At 35.7% G+C, this 17,159-nt stretch overlaps 1 protein-coding gene across 1 annotated transcript in view; it reads left to right on the top strand.

Moving 5' to 3' along the window:
* Nucleotides 1-17,159, top strand: part of LOC117112894 (delta-like protein D) — a 38,648-nt gene that overhangs the window by 6,793 nt on the left and 14,696 nt on the right. The window contains exons 2-3 of the mRNA XM_033256107.1: nucleotides 5,124-5,231; nucleotides 10,434-10,553. Coding sequence (XP_033111998.1) covers nucleotides 5,174-5,231; nucleotides 10,434-10,553 — 178 coding nt within the window. The 5' untranslated portion in view covers nucleotides 5,124-5,173. The remainder of the gene's footprint in view (nucleotides 1-5,123; nucleotides 5,232-10,433; nucleotides 10,554-17,159) is intronic.

Here is a 17,159-nt window from a genome sequence, read left to right as displayed (position 1 = left end):
ATATATATATATATATATATATATATATATATATATGCTTCCTTTATTCTATCTTTAGATTTGAGATTTTCAAATGAACATCGGCTCACTTACTCATCCTTATAATTGGTGATCCGCTTCAGGATCATCATCATCTTCATCTTTTTTTTTTTAATTTCTCCCCTTTTTTGTTCGCACGATATCTCAAAATTGCTAAGAGCTACGAACACGGTCGTTTTATCGATCAATTTGACTTGGTCTGGAATAGTCACAGTAAGGTTTTCAACGTGCTCAGTCATGCGTGACGTCATCTACACACAAATTTGTGTTTTTACATCATCGATCATATCAGCCTAACCAATTGCAATTTCGAAATCGTATTAAGTGGGCATTAAATTGGATGTAATGTACCCTAATTTTACGCATGCGGTTCATAACGCGTGCATCAAAATTTCAAAATGCTCAAAATTACTTTTTGACTAAATTAGAGCACGTTTTAGGCCATTCTGAGCATTTCAACATTTTCTTAAATTTTCCACTATGCGCTCGCATTTTTACGCTTGCAGCAGGTACGGAAAAATTTTGTTTTTTTTACATGTTTTGGGTTCCTGACATTGTTTTCACAAATTTCCATTCTTTACGGTCATCTTATGGACAATAGCAATGTCGTACGTGCGCATCAAACATAGGGATGTTTGCGAGCTTTTGTGCTGATATACAGTGAAAATATGCTAAAATCAGCATATAAAATCAAAATTAATCAGTTATAGCTCCATAGGATGAAAGGTGACCCCCAATTTTTATTACATATTCTGAAAGCACATGAGTTGTAGATAAGATTTTATAGATCATAATGACTGATCGGACATTGTGACGTCATCATAATATTGCCATCTGAATTCAATAAAACTGAATTATACCGATGACGTTTTTTTTGAAAATACGCATTTGAGCGTATCTTGCTTATCCTTGGTCGATCGTCTTCCAACTTTCAGTATGTTATAGCTTAGACAATTATCTTTCATATATGTGAGTTCTTTTTAGATTTTGATGACGTTATCATGTTCAAAATAAATGTTTTTGCTGACCCCCTCATCTTTCTCTCCTCAAAAATTTGTTAACCCCGTAATCATCTTAACCAGTTGTCATTTCTGAATCGTATTTAGTAAGCATAAACTTCAGGTCAAGGTTGAATGTTATGTACCTTAATTTTTTGTGCGCGCCTCATAACGTGCGCATACGTGTGCGTCAAATTTTCTATATGCTTTAAATCATGAATATTTTTATTCAGTTATAGCTCCTTAGAATGAAAGGTGACCCCCAATTTTTATTACATATTGTGAAAGCACATGAGTTTTAGATATGATTTTATAGATCATTATGGCTGATCGGACATTGTGACGTCATCTTATTGCCACCTGAATTCAAAAAGCTGAATTTTTATATATGGTAAATATTATGAATGATAATAAGTTACTCATCAACAGGCGTTTGTCAATGAGAGTTGATACATATATCTCATATCATGAGTGAACATTTCGTGACATTACCATGCGCATGTGCATCATGACCTGGGCATACGTAAATCTTTTAAAATGCTTCAAATTCTTTTTAAAAAAAATTAATTAGCGTATACTTATTGCCATTTTCAGCATTTAAAAATTATTCAATCTGCACCGCGCACACTTCTTCGAGGGTCAAAGTGCAGCGGATCACCTGACTCGTCCTCAGTGACTAGTTCAAATCTAGTAAGAAGTTTATTTCCTTATTGGTGACCTTGATAGATATTTACATACCTGGTTTAAGTTTGTAAAAATTAAAAGATTTGCCATGTTTATACCCCTGAAGACATAAATAAATGGAGCAGACTTTACCATTGTTTGAACTTAACCGAAATTGGTAATTTAAGTAACAAGTGTGCATGTAGTGTGTGTCAGATTTCATTAAATAATGATATCTGATATTGAATAATCATAAAATTATTTAATGAGGAAATGGCAGCAGAGTAGATATGTAAGTCAACGGTTCTGAAATAAAGGGTACTCTTGAAGCATTAACTCAAAGGGCGTGCTACACATAATGAACAAACTGCAGTCATATCGCCGAGCTAAAGAAGTCAAAATGATAACATGATTGACACCTGCTATTAGGCCTACGACGTTGAGGAAGGTGATGAGAAATCACCTCATTTTAAATTTAGGTTTCCCTTTAAAGTCCCCCCTTTTTTTTTTTTATAAAAGTTTGATATTTAATTAGTTGAAGAGTGAAATAAAAAAATCAGCGACTTAAACATAAATCAAGGTAATGAAATACTGAAAGTTGAGTTCGGCAGGGTCGAAAGTGGGGATGACTAGGCTGCCAGTAAGTAAAAATTCTCATTTTAGTGATTGTCACTTGGAATGTTCAGACTTATATTACGAAATGAAAAAGAGAATGGGCACAAATGGAAGTGAAAATGATGAAATTAATCATAATAGCAGGGAGACAGTAATTGATGGATCAGATTGATATACTCTGGTTCTGATAAACAAGCGTCATGATACAGTCAGTGCATGGAGGTATCCTGAGCCCCTGGTTAAGCATTCATTAATCGTAACCTGCATGCAAAATAAACAGACCAGTGATAAACTACAAGAAACTGTAAAGTTTATGGAAATGTGCCTAAATACGTAGCAAATTGACAAGAATAGGTCTAAATTATTTTGTAGGTGCAATAATATTTGTATCGTAGGAGTAAGCCATGTCAAAATGATAACTGTAAATTATTCGTTCACAACATTCTTGATAAGTTTAAATGGTCTACTAGTACAGCGTTCCGCAAACTTTTTACTTCACAGCCTATTTACAATTCCAGGCACCAAACCGCGTCCCAGCAGCCCAGCCCCGCCAGGTACCAGCATACCAAATACTGGCAAGAACTTTTGATCATGAAGCCTCCATGTATATACAATATTTTGACATCATTATCTGTTCTCTCGGTGATAAAATTTCATTGTATACAAATTTAATATTATTTTATTAAATAAATAATGCCGTACATTTGTGTTCTCCCCCCCCCCCCCCCCACACACACACACACAATTGTTGATTGTCTTTTTTTCCTAGCATGAGTCAACCAAACACGGTTCAGCCACACACGTCATGACTTCCTCTCCTTCCAACAACTTAGAAAGACTACCTTACTATACAGGTATTATATTAATGAAGTATGTACATGGGCATTGAAAGTGATCTTTCCAGGACAGGTCTTATATATTTATTTTTATCTTTAGCTCATGACTCATCCCATCATTCCTCCATACTGGATTTACTCAATCTTAAGGGTTAATACTACATGATAACATATACCCCTTTCAGAGAGACCTGCAAAATGGTATTAATACAGTATTTGTCGAACGCCGGCGTTCTATGTGATAGGGTAAATACGCCTAAACGCCGGCTTCAGTTAGACCTCTTCGGGACCTAGTCTTGATACCGTAGCAAGTTTTGCCCAACTCGATGTGAAAGGGTACAGGGTTCATCGCCGTCTTACCCACTGAGGCATAACAAATCAGACGGTCACACAAGCAGCCATCAACCGCTGCTGTAGCTAACAAAGCCGATGAAATCACTAGCTGACGGTTCTTTAGACGCGAAAATCGCCAGCACCTAGCTGCTCGAAATTCAAGCTGGCCTCGCCTTAAGCGCTTCCTAAATTCTTTCTTCACTTAAACGAAACGTATTAGAAACCTTCTGTTTCTCAATTTATATGTATTGCAAGCATAGCAAGCATTAAAAAAATTTGCAAAGCAGCAGTTTTATGACTTCATCTCAGGCCATATTGGAGTAATGGAGTAAACAAAAACTTGCGCCCTCTTTGTTAACAAGCACTGCGCCACAGACATCAAATACTCCTTTCCGCGAGAACCCTTTCAGACAGGATACGGTATTATTACCGGATTTTAACTAGCTGTGTGAAAGGGTCTGCGTCGGCAATAACTGCGGTGTGATTAGGGTATTATTGCGGCATTTTCTGTGTGAAAGGGGCAATAGTGTCTAGTTCCCAAGGGAGAAAACCGCTTATAACTCAAATAGCACGCATCATCTGGCACTTTAGCAGCGTGTGCAAGCAACTCATTTGCTGTCATAATGAAGCGGCTTTATTTAAAAAAATTTTCTCCATGATGAAACATACATTAAGGAAGAGAACTATTATATCATTAAAATTAAGTAAATTGATATCTAACATCAACAGATTTAGAAGAAAAAATTAATGGAAACATGAAGTATTGAACTTGTTTGCCAAAGTAACCAAACTAAGTTACCCGCTTATTTTTTCTTAAACAACTACGTAGAGCAGGGCTGGGGGTAAGTGAACTTGCCCAATTCTACGTCAGTATTATTCGCCCTGTTTTGGAGTATGCTCTCCCTGTTTGGGGCACTTGCATATCTGGTACTCAGTCCAAAGCCCTTGAACAAATTCAACGAAGAGCAATTCGCATCAGCCTCCCTGGGGTTAGTTATAATCGGGCCCTTGAAATCTCTGGTCTCCCCGTTCTCGCTGAACGCCGCACCCGATTATGCCAAAAATATTTTGGAAAAATTAAATGTCTCTCTCTCTCACAGACTATACCATCTCTTGCCAACTGAACGTACCATCACCTATAACCTCAGGAAAACAAATCGGTTTCCTTTCCCAAAGGTAAAGACAGAGAGATCCAAGAAATTTATTATCAACCATGGTATTTTTAATCAGTGGTAATATTCGGGTGCGCCGCTCGGTGACAACTTCTTAAGAATTGCTTTTTATATATAATTTTTTTTTTCCTTTTATGTCTTTTGATGTTTAAACTATTGATGTTTTAGTGATTATTGATGTTTTAATAATAATTGATGTTTTAATATTGTTAAACTTCAATTTGGTGAAGATGATATTTTATCTTGTCTGATTGCAATAAAATGGATTTGATTTTTATTGATTTTTGAACATCTATTAAAATATTAAACCAAAATTTGTCAAATTTATCAGGTAATAATAATATAGAAAATAAGACTGTTTACCTTACTTATGATTTCAATACTTTGTTGTACTTGCACCTATTATTATCATCGTATCATGTATTAATTTCAATAACATACATTTACATTTATAAATTATATTATAGATTTTTTCAGTTATTGAGTTGCTAAGAAAATCGGTTTTGATCTATACAAAATGAATTTTTTGTATATGATGACTTTGATGCTTCTTGTAAGTTCTGCTTCCTCACAAGGTGAGTCATTGTATCATTTTAATTAATTTAATTAATTATGATTACATATTTTAGTATCCATTTGTAAACTTATTTGTTTTCAATAATAGTGCATAGGTTTACTATAATTAAATTTTGTAAATTATAAACCATGAAGCCAGTGTCATGAAAATTCAGGTTCCATTCCAAATTTCGGCCCCACCTAAATTCTTGTTTAAGCGAAAATTTTCGCATCGTCGGTACATTAAGAAACACTTTCATTGTATGTACAGTGCATAGATATTACCTTTGTCAAAAACTAAGAACCAATCGTTATTAATGAGGTGAACTTGTATTTGGAAAAAAAGCCATGAAAATAAGCAAAAAAAATATGATTTTTAATATTCTTAATGCTTCAAGTCATGTCCGCAAAGACTACAACGCTGACCTACTTCCCAACACTGCTGCAACAACATCAAATAAATTAAAAATTTTCAGTCAGCTTGAAGATTGTCCTTGCCACCGCCTGTTCGCAGCCAGGTTTAATTGCAACATGATGTACAGTATCAGTGACTTTTCCATTTTTTATGCCGAGAGAGAACGATTCCTTAGCTTTTGCGGACGTGCATATTGTCATCTAGCCAAACAAAGTAGATATATGCATAGAGTGGGAAAACAAAAAATAAAAATGTATAATATAATCAATGATAATAACCACCCACTTCAAAATTATATCAGTTTTAGCAACTGTGGTAGAATTGTTACTTCATTGACATAAAAACAAATAGACACACAACTCATTCATTCCTTGTGCAAAGATGTTAGATGATTGATTTCTTTGATAATTTTATTTGTTTGCTCTATTTAAAATTTTATATTCTCAGTGTGTGTTATTCTGTGCAATATCTTATTTATATCTTATATTTTAGTTTATTAGTGTACCGGGAAAGCTGATTTCGTGTATTGTATTCAATAATGTATAAGGGGTGCTGATAAATGTAATCAGTGCATACGCCCCCCAGGTGGGGTGCGAGAGGCAAGTGAAAGAAGATTTCTGGACTGAAATAGATATATTGTTGGAAAGTATACCTATGGAAGAAAGAGTGGCGATTGGTGCAGATTTCAATGGCCATGTTGGACAAGGGAACAGAGGGGACGAAGAGGTGATGGGTAGACATGGGGTGAAGGACAGAAATGAAGAAAGGCAGATGATAGTGGATTTTTCAAAACGGATGGATTTCGCTGTGGTAAATACATTTTTTTAAAAGAAAATGGAGCACAGGGTGACATATAAGAGTGGAGGGAGGTCAACACAAGTGGATTACATCTATACAGAAGGTATAACTTAAAAGGAGATTAGAGACTGCAAAGTGATCCCAGGGGAGAGTGTTGTTAAACAACACCGAATAGTGGTTTGTAGCATGACACTAATAGCTAAAGTACGTAAGCAAATGCGGGATCAACCTAGGATCAAATGGTGGAGGTTGAAAGAAAATGAATGTGCCACAAATTTTTTGGGCAAAGTAAAAGAGGCACTCGATGGAATTGATGATGTAGAAAATTGGAAAACTGTCACAAACGTGGTAAGGAGTGCAGCTAGCATAGTGCTAGGTGTATCCTTTGGACAGAGGAAGAAAGACAAGGAGACCTGGTGGTGGAATGTTGAAGTACAGGACAGCATAAAAAGGAAGACGCTGGCGAAAATGAACTGGGATTGTCTAAGGGATGAGGAAAGGAAAAGGATATATAAGGAAGCAAGACGCGAGACAAAAAGAGCGGTAGCAAAAGCAAAGAAAAATGCATACGAGGAGTTGTATGAACGGTTAAATACAAAGGAAGGAGAGAAGGACTTGTACCGACTTGCAAAACAAAGGGACCGTGCTGGAAAGGATGTGCAACAAGTACGGACTATTAAGAATGTAAATGGAAATGTGTTGACAGACCAGGTGAGTGTACTGAAAAGATGGAAGGAATACTTTGAAAGGTTGATGAATGAGGAAAACGAATGGGAGCTACGGGTGGAAGAGGTAGATGAAGTAGATCAAGATATACCACAAATTAGCGAGTATGAAGTGAGAGAAGCTTTGAAGAAGATGAAAAATGGAAAGGCTGTTGGTCCTGATGATATACCGGTAGAGGCATGGAAGTGTTTGGGAGAGTTTGCAGTAAAGCTTCTGGCAAATCTGTTTAATAAAATCTTGGACAGTGGGAAAATGCCTGATGAGTGGAGAAAGAGCATTATTGTGCCCGTTTTTAAAAACAAGGGTGATGCACAAGACTGCAATAACTACAGAGGCATAAAACTGCTCAGTCATAGTATGAAACTGTGGGAAAGATTAGTGGAAGCCAGGCTCAGAAGAGCAGTAAGAATTTGCAATCAACAATTTGGCTTTATGCCTGGTAGAAGCACCGACGCAACGTTTGCCTTAAGAATGCTGATAGAAAAATATAGGGAAGGTCGGAAGGAGCTGCACTGTGTGTTTGTTGACTTAGAAAGAGCTTATGATAGGGTACCAAGAGAGGAGCTGTGGTATTGTATGAGAATGTCAGGAGTAGCAGAGAAATATGTGACGTTTGTTCAGGACATGTATCAAGGTAGCACCACAGTAGTGTGTGCCATAGGAACAACGGAGGGTTTTTCAGTTGAGGTGGGTTTACACCAAGGCTTGACACTGAGCCCTCTCTTGTTTTTAGTTGTGATGGATAGATTAACAGATGAGGAGTTTAAGTACTTGGGATCAACTGTTCAGAACAATGGCGGGTGTTACAAGGAGGTAAAGAAGCGAGTGCAGGCAGGCTGGAATGGGTGGCGAAGAGTAACTGGTGTAATCTGTGATAGAAGGGTGTCGGAGAAAATGAAGGGGAAAATCTACAAAACAGTGGTAAGACCAGCTATGGCGTATGGTTTGGAGACAGTGGCCCTAACCAAAAGACAAGAGGAGGAGATGGAGGTTGCAAAATTGAAGATGCTACGCTTCTCTCTTGGTGTAACAAGAAAGGATAAGATCAGAAATGATTTCATTAGAAGATCTGCTCATGTAATTTGGGGACAAGTTGAGAGAGGCGAGGCTGAAATGGTATGGCCATGTATGCAGAAGAGACATGGAATACATAGGAAGGAGGATGTTGGAAATGGAGCTACCAGGTAGGAGAAAAAGAGGAAGACCTAAGAGGAGGTATATGGACGTGATAAGGGAGGACATGAAGGAACTAGGTGTGAATGCGGAGGATGTGATGAACAGGACGAAGTGGAGACGACTTGTTTGCTGTGGCGACCCCTGAAGGGAGAAGCCGAAAAAAAAAAAGTATTCAATACTGTATATGACCAAAAATGAACTAGAACTTGAACATTTTGGGAAGTGCTGGTTTAAACTAGTGAACACAAGGTCAACAACCTGTATATAGAAACTGCTATGCCAGACGATACAGCTTCTAAATTTTGTGTCAAAGATCAATCAGTTATTATAATATCATCCCATGTTTTTAAATATAACACAATATTCTTTTCCGATCCCGTACAGTAAAGGTATTTGAAATTAAATGAAAAGGAGCTTTTGTTTCTTATTTCTTTATTCCATTAGATAAACCGTAGTAATAACCTCTATAAGTGTTAAACTTTTGCATGCATTATTTTTATTGCAGTTGTTAATCCATGTTCAACAAGCCCATGTTTTAATAGTGGAATTTATTACAGAAATTATGAAAATGATGGAGAGTGTGTTTGTCTTTGTACTGACGGCTTTTTAGGAACTCATTGTGAATGTATACAATGAAGAATTTCTGTTATTTTTCGACATTCACTCACATGGATTTTTTTTTCAGATTGTTTCCAATGTTGCTAAGACCAATAGCAACATTGTGTTTATTAACATTTGTCATGATGATGGTGAACTATAGCTTAGTGTATTGATCGAATACCTTTTGAAGTTCTGCCATTCTAAGCATCATAATCTATAAAAATTAATAATTGTATTTCTAAGAAAACCACTGTATTAGAGGAAAATATAGAACACTAAAATAGTAAATGACCTTAGGGGAGATGAAAGTTACTCTACGCTTTGAGCACTTTGAGACTTAGGTGTAGAGCATTAAACGGAATAAATAAAATAATGATCACAACCCCAACATTCACTTTCTGGGTCCGCTCAAGGATCCGCTCAAGGCAGACCCCAGCATCACACTGCTGTTCTTCTTGTTGTTCTTGCTGTTACCATAAATGTAAAAGCATCCAGCGTCACCAGTTTTGAACGGACGTGTAGGAAATGTTGTACACATAAACTAGAGGTTATTTCCACAAACGTTCATGGCCCATTTTTTAAGTTTGACCCTAGGATTCCCCCTAAACCTACAAAACAAAACAAGGGTTTCAGCAACGACTGTACATTACTGCCATTACCATGTCGACATGGATGGCTCGGTAGGTTAGTGATGTGTTCGAAGGGAAAAATCAAAGGTTGTGAGTTCGAATCGCCTCTTGGTATTTAATTTTTTTTTATTGTTTTCAATTTTAAGACATTTTACTTTATTTATTTTTTATTTATTTATTATGAACCCTTGCTGAAAAACCAATATAATAATATACGACACTGTGTACTGTATTTAAGCTTGGAGGATATTTCCTCCATGATTTAAACATGTTTTAAGTGTCAACAAAAAGCCTCGTCTGAAAGGTTCATACACGAAGCGTTGAACGCTGAATAGAGGTAACATCACTTTAAAGTGCGGACAAGGTTCAATTTACCATATAGTGGACCATTTAGCAAGATTATTAGTTCAAAAATTTCTTAAAGAGTTTTGTATTGATTTCGATATATTATTTTAATTTTAACATAATTTAAAATTCAATTTCTGTTTTCAGTTTAAAGGATCCATGTTAAGTTGGTGTTCATTCAGGCGATTGATTCAAAATTATTTATTGTCCAAAGAACGGATTTCTCTTTGGGTGTAACCATTTCAATACTTACTGAACTGTATTCGGCGGCCTATTTTTGGGTCGCCATCCACCTTTTGGTTAAAAACGATAATTGAAACGGCTATACCAAATGATCTTGCTTTTGAATGTTTTATCATGTTAACGCACAATTATTAAAATATCATTCCATGATTTTAAATATAAATACATAACAAATTCCTACAAAGTACTAGTATCTGAAATTGAAGAAAAATGAATTTTACTTTCTTCTTTGTAATTCATTATTTAAAAGATGGTGATAATAGCCTTTATAATTGTTTTATTTATTGCAGTTGTCAATCAATGTTCACCAAACCCATGTCTTAATGGAGGAATCTGTTTCTTAAGTCAAGCAAGTGAGGAAGAGTATGTTTGTCTTTGGACTGACAGCTTTTTAGGAGATAATTGCGAAGGTATACAATGAAGAATTTCGGCTGCTTTACGATATTCTCTCAAATAGATTTATTTAAATTTATTCAGCATTTTCACTGTAAAATATACCAATCAGAGCCGGCGGAACGTTTTTCAAAGTGGGGGGGCCCACTTATAAGATGAATGGGAATATGAATCATGCAGATCTGGAAAAACCTAGTGGATGGGGGCCAACATTTTTCCCAAAAAGGAAAGGGATCCGGAGGTCCTCCCCCGGGAAAAGTTCGATTTCTAGATGGCAGGAAATGACCTTTCTCGACTTTTGAGCTAGGTTTCTAATGACTTTGTTCTTCAAAATTCAAGGTTTCCCCCTCTTGAAAACGGTCAGGTAAACTTTCTCATTCTTATTATAGTAAATAGGCCTGTTATGTGTGTATCATTTGTTGTTGCATATGTATTCTTTTTTCAATGAATCGATAAGCTCCAAAGAAAAGGAGCGGGGATCCCGGGGTTCTCCCCCGGAAAAATTTTGAATCCTAGATGGCGGGAAATGAGTTTTTCATACTTCTGAGGTGTCTTAATTACTTTTAAGTTCTTCATATTTAAAGGTTTTTCCCTCTTGAAAATGGTCAAGTAATTTTTTCCCATTGTTATTACAGAAAATAGGCCTTATGTGTGTATACATAGGCCTACATAAAAATAAAAATTAGTAGTTGCAAGTTGCATACGTATTCTTTTTTTAATTAATCAATAAGCTCCAAAGAAAAGGGGGGGGTCATCCCCCGGGAAAATTTTGATATCTAGAAGGCGGAAAATGAGTTTTCCCGACTTCTGAGGTGTCTTTTAATTATTTTTAAGTTCTTCAAAATTCAAGGTTTTCCCCTCTTGAAAACAGTCAGGTAAATGTATCCCTGTTATTACAGTAGATAGGCCTTATGTGTGTATACATACATAAACAAAAATTGAGTAGTTGCATACGATTTTTTTCCATGAATCCATAAATCCGAAAAAGAAAGGGAGGTCCGGGTGTTCTCCCCCGTGAATATTTAGATTCCTAGAAGGCAGGAAATGAGTTTTCCCGACTTCTGAAGTGTCTTTTAATTACTTTTAAGTTCTTTAAAATTGAAGGTTTTCTCCTCTTCAAAACAGTCAGGTAAATTTATCATATTGTTATTACAGTAGATAGGCCTTATGTGTGTATACATACATAGACCAAAATTGAGTAGTTGCATACAATTTTTTTGCATGAATCCATAAATCCGAAAAAGAAAGGGGGGTCCAGGAATTCTCCTCAGGGAAAATTTTGATTCCTAGAATGCGGAAAATGAGTTTTCCTGACTTCTGAGGTGTCCTTTAAGTTCTTTAAAATTCAAGGTTTTCCCCTCTTGAAAACGGTCAGGTAAATTTATCGCATTGTTATTACAGTAGATAGGCCTTATGTGTGACATACATAAACAAAATTGAGTAGTTGCATACAATTTTTTTCTCATTAATCCATAAATCCCAAAAAGAAAGGGGGGTCAGGGGGTTCTCCCCCGTGAATATTTTGATTCCTAGAAGTCAGGTAAATGTATCCCTGTTATTACAGTAGATAGGCCTTATGTGTGTATACATACATAAAAAAATTGAGTTGCATACAATTTTTTTTCCCCATTAATTCATAAATCCCAAAAAAAAGGGGGTCCGGGGGTTCTCCCCCGTGAATATTTTGATTCCTAGAAGGCGGGAAATGAGTTTTCCCGACTTCTGAGGTGTTTTTTAATTACTTTTAAGTTCTTTAAAATTCAAGGTTTTCTCCTCTTGAAAACAGTCAGGTAAATTTATCGCATTGTTATTACAGTAGATAGGCCTTATGTGTGTATACATACATAAACAAAAAATGAGTAGTTGCATACGATTTTTCCCCGGGAAAATTTTGATTCCTAGAATGCGTGAAATGAGCTTTCCCGACTTCTGAGATGTCTTTTAACTACTTTTAAGTTCTTCAAAATTCAAGGTTTTCCCCTCTGGAAAATTATTATAATGAATCAATGAACCCAAAGAGAAAAGGGAGGTTCGGGTTATTCCGGGAAAATTTTAATTTCTAAATGGTGGGAAATGAGCTTTCCCTACTTCTGAAGTATCTTATAGCGATTTTAATTTAAGTTCTTCAAAATTCAAGGTTTCCTCTCTTGAAAATGGTCAGGTAATTTTTTCCCAAAATCCCGAAAAGAAAGGGGGTCGGGGGTTCCCCCCCAGGAAAATTTTGATTCCCAGAAGCGGGAAATGAGCTTTCCCAACTTCTGAGGTGTCTTTTAATTACCTCTAATTTCTTCAAAAATCAAGGTTTTCCCTCTCTTGAAAATGATTCAATAGAACCACTGAACCCCAAAGAAAAAAGGGGTCCGGGGTCTGGGTTCCCCCGGGAAAATTTTGATTTCTAGAATGCGGGAAATGACCTACCCTGACTTCTGAAATGTCTTTTAAATTACTTTTTAAGTTCTTCAAAATTCAAGGTTTTCCCCTCTTGAAAATGGTCAGGTAAATTTTTCTCATTTTTTATTTTATGTGTGTATACATAGACCAACATAAATAAATGAGTAGTTGCATGCATATTTTTTTTTTCAATGAATCAATAAATCTCAAAAATGAATTCGTAGATAGCGGGAATGAGCTTTCCCGACATTTGAAGAGTTTTAATGACTTTTATGTTCTTCAAAATTCTAATTTTCTGATTGTAACATAAAAAGAAAAAAAAATTCAGCTCACGGGTCCTGAAAAGGTAGGTCTAGAATTTTTTTTCCGGTCACACAAAAAATCTCCCGACATTATTTTTTGCCCCCCCCCCCCCGGTTCCGCTGGCCATGCCAATAGCAACAGAGTGTTTACTAAACCGCTATTTTGGTGATGGAACTGTAGCGCTGTGTATTCAGTTTAAGAGGGAACTAGGAAGATGATTTTTTTTTTTCTAAAGGGGATTTTTGAGAGGCTTTGAGAGGATTATTAATAGAATAACTTTAAAATAGTTTTTTGGCAATTGTTTTTATAGGCCATTATGTATGATTTTACCAATTCAGCAGCGTGATGCTACTGAAGGCAATGTTACCAAAGATCTTATAAATAGCGCCGCGCAGGGTGTTCACCGCGTACCATTTTCGCGTGCGTGCTGTAACAGTAACCATGGCTGTAAATTTTTTGTTAACATCTGATATGCATATCAAGACCTATCCATAATCAGTAAGTACATCTGGGCGATCGTATCCTACATTTGTACGTGTTTGCAGATCTTAATTCTAAAGCCCCTCTCCCACTAGGGGTTTTTTCAGCATACGAGTTACAAGAGAATGCCGAGTTGCTAACTCGGCAAAAACTCGTAGGACGATTCGGAAAGCTCGGAGAAGACTCTTACCTACTCGTAGCAGCTCTGAACTCGTGGCGCTAATTTTGAACATGTTCAAAATTATCGCCACGAGTAGATAACTCGTAGTAAACTCGAAGAACTCGTAGGTAGCTCGTAGAGTACTCGGGGTACTCCTACCTAGCTCGTACACTACTCTGGATACTCGTCAGTGGTTTTGTCATCTACGAGTTTGATGCGAGCACCAAAAAACAAGTACGAGTAAGTACGAGTGCACCGAGTTGGCTCGTACCTAACTCGTATCTAATTCGGTACAAACTTGTTACGCTCGTAATAATCTCGTAGTTAACTCGGTCCTCTGCTCGGCATAATTCGTACATAACTCGTAACCAACTCCATAAAGTCGTACCTCACTCGTAGCTAACACATAATAAGCTTGCATAGGTCCTTTCCAAAGATCAGAGTTCCAAAGAGTTTGAACTCGTAGAAATCGTACGACTCTTAGGTGAAATATACCTAGGTGGGAGAGGGGCTTAATACTAATTTCAAATGTATTATATTTACGGAGGGTACAAAAATTAATTAAAATTGCACGAAAAAACCTATAGAAAAATAAAATGCACAGAATTGTAAAACTTGTGTTATATATCAAAGTCATATTTTCGAAATGCGGCGATGGATTTTTAGGCCTAATATTTTGCAGCCTGGCACATCCTCATTTCATGTATTGCAAAATAAATTAGATTGCTTACCTGTCAACGAAGGACAAGCACTGTATAATAACTAAGATGGAAAATAATTAATTGATCGTCCCCTAAACCTGGCCGTCAATGTTTATCTCCAGTTTTACAAGATTTGGATTGTATATCCACATTATCTCCATCACTTTAAAGTGAATGGGGTTTTAATTACTTTAATAATTAAAGCCCCCATTCCCGGCAAAATTTCAGTTTTTAAGAAAAATCTAATTTTTGTATAATGTTATAAAGATTTATAAATATAATACGGAATTGCTAGTTTAAATGAATTTAGACATTCCTAAGAATGAAAAAAATGTAAAATAAGACTGAAATTTGATTTTTTGTGTTCCACACAAAAAATAAATGTGGATGAATTTTTCATGTTGATTTTGCGATAGGTCGTGAGAAGAAATATCGTAGGCGCCGAAAACATTAGCCTATCCGATGCTGCTAGGCTAGGCCTAACCTTACCTCAATTTAGGTTCTGTTATCACACATAAAAATGGCCGACATGATATTTTCCGTTGCTAGTATTGACACTTGTGAATATAATATTTCACAAGAATTATTTCAAATTTGTTAAAAAACTGATTCTGACTGAGATTTTGACACTTAAACAAACATATCTCAGCCTAACCGAACGACCGCATTGTGCGAGATGCGAAGTACAAAAATTAATCTCATTAGAGAGGGCGCACTTTATTGACTGTATAAAGTATACATAAAAGCGAGAGTATTCTAGTGGATGCGATCTACAACCTCTGAATTTGCCGAGTAACGATGAATTCGTCGAGAAAATGGTAATATTTTATGAAAAATAGTCTGTATTTCTCATTTTTTTTATTCTTTTGCGTAAAACTAAAATTCATGCCAATATTTTTCCATGATTTATAATAATTGAAGTAATGCAAATGCACATTTTCTAAAAAAAGTCAATTTTTAGTGAAATTTTGCCGGGAATGGGGCTTTAATTTCAAATCCCAATTTAACTGCCCTTTCTCTGTTCATTGCTTTCCCACAAAATAGGCTAGGCTTTCTTTGAAGTCAGCCTAATGGCTGCTGTTCATATTTGTACTCAAAAACAGATACTAGTCTTAAGTCCAGACATCTCATGCCGTCTACCTCGATTAATCATGATGGCTATGCGCTGAGCATATTTGAATATCTGGTATTTATAGACCAGACCAGTAAACTGTGTGACAGGCCCAGGGATGCTCTAATTAAAAGTTGACACTGTTATTAATGCATATGAAAAATCTCCTCTAGTAAAAAAAAACAACTTTCTAGTTCCCTTTTAATTTATAAGACACCACTCTTATAGAGAAAAAAATAGAACATCAAAATGTTAAATGACAGGGGAGATGGAAGTTACAGAACGAGCAAGTCCACACACTGGGTGCTTTCTGACTTGGGTGTAAAGCGCTATATAAATCAGAATATATTACATTATCGTCGAAAATGGTATATATTCCAGAATCAAACACAAGCTGTGGCGTAAAACTAGGAGTGATTCATGACCTCATTTCGTCACCAACACCACAAAGAAACACAAAATTCAATTTCTACCAAATATGGTTTGAAAAGAGCACATTTGAAGTGGACTACTTCACAAAACCGTAAATTTCACTATCAGGATTTCTTACATTTTTTTTTTTTTTTTTTTTTTTTGACATTAGATGAAAGATAAACATTGAACAATTAAAATGTTCAATTCATACTGTTTCCACGTTACCCGGTAATTAGCATTAATTGTTTGTCTGTTCGCGTACACACAAAGCTGAACATAGTGAAGTGTATGTGCTATGTTAATCAGTAAAGCGGAAAAGCCAAAATAATATTTATAAAAAACCTACCATTTTAAGAGGAAAAAATACACAACAAAATCACTCACAGATATTTATTTTGCATCCATTTTTTCAGTAAGACCTGATTTTTGGATGTTGTAAAATACCCACACTCAATGGGTGTGGCAGTGTATAATGAAGCATGCAGTCTACATGCTTACTAGTGTAAATTTGGGAAACAATGCGACCGTAAACAGTGGGTCGGTCTTGTAAGAGAAAGGAATGGGGAATGTAGTGTGGTTGTACATTGTTACGGCGGTATAACAAGAGATAGCAGAGTAGCAAAATATATGGCGAGCCGAGTTGTCATTTAATCATAAATAGAGATATCTTAGTTTTAAATGGAGATATCTTAGTTTTTAATAGAGATATCTTAGTTTTTAATAGAGATATCTTAGTTTTAAATAGAGATATCTCTGTTAATAGAGATATTTCTATTAATAGAGATATCTCTATTGAAAACTAAGATATCTCTATTAAAAACTAAGATATCTCTATTTAAAACTAAGATATCTCTATTTAAAACTAAGGTATCTCTATTTAAAACTAAGATATCTCTATTAAAAATGAAAATAGAGATATCTTAGTTTTAAACAGAGATATTTTAGATTTAAACAGAGATATCATAGTTTTAAATAGAGATATCTTAGTTTTAAATAGAGATATCTCTATTAATAGAGATATCTCTATTAATAGAGATATCTCTATTTAAAACTAAGATATCTC

The sequence above is a fragment of the Anneissia japonica genome, unplaced genomic scaffold (genome assembly GCF_011630105.1).
Source record: "Anneissia japonica isolate Jap-2015-1 unplaced genomic scaffold, ASM1163010v1 scaffold287713_len945575_cov184, whole genome shotgun sequence".
In the NCBI taxonomy this organism is placed as follows: domain Eukaryota; kingdom Metazoa; phylum Echinodermata; class Crinoidea; order Comatulida; family Comatulidae; genus Anneissia; species Anneissia japonica.
Note: the sequence above shows the minus strand (reverse complement) of the source record. Positions and strands in the feature narration are given on the sequence as shown.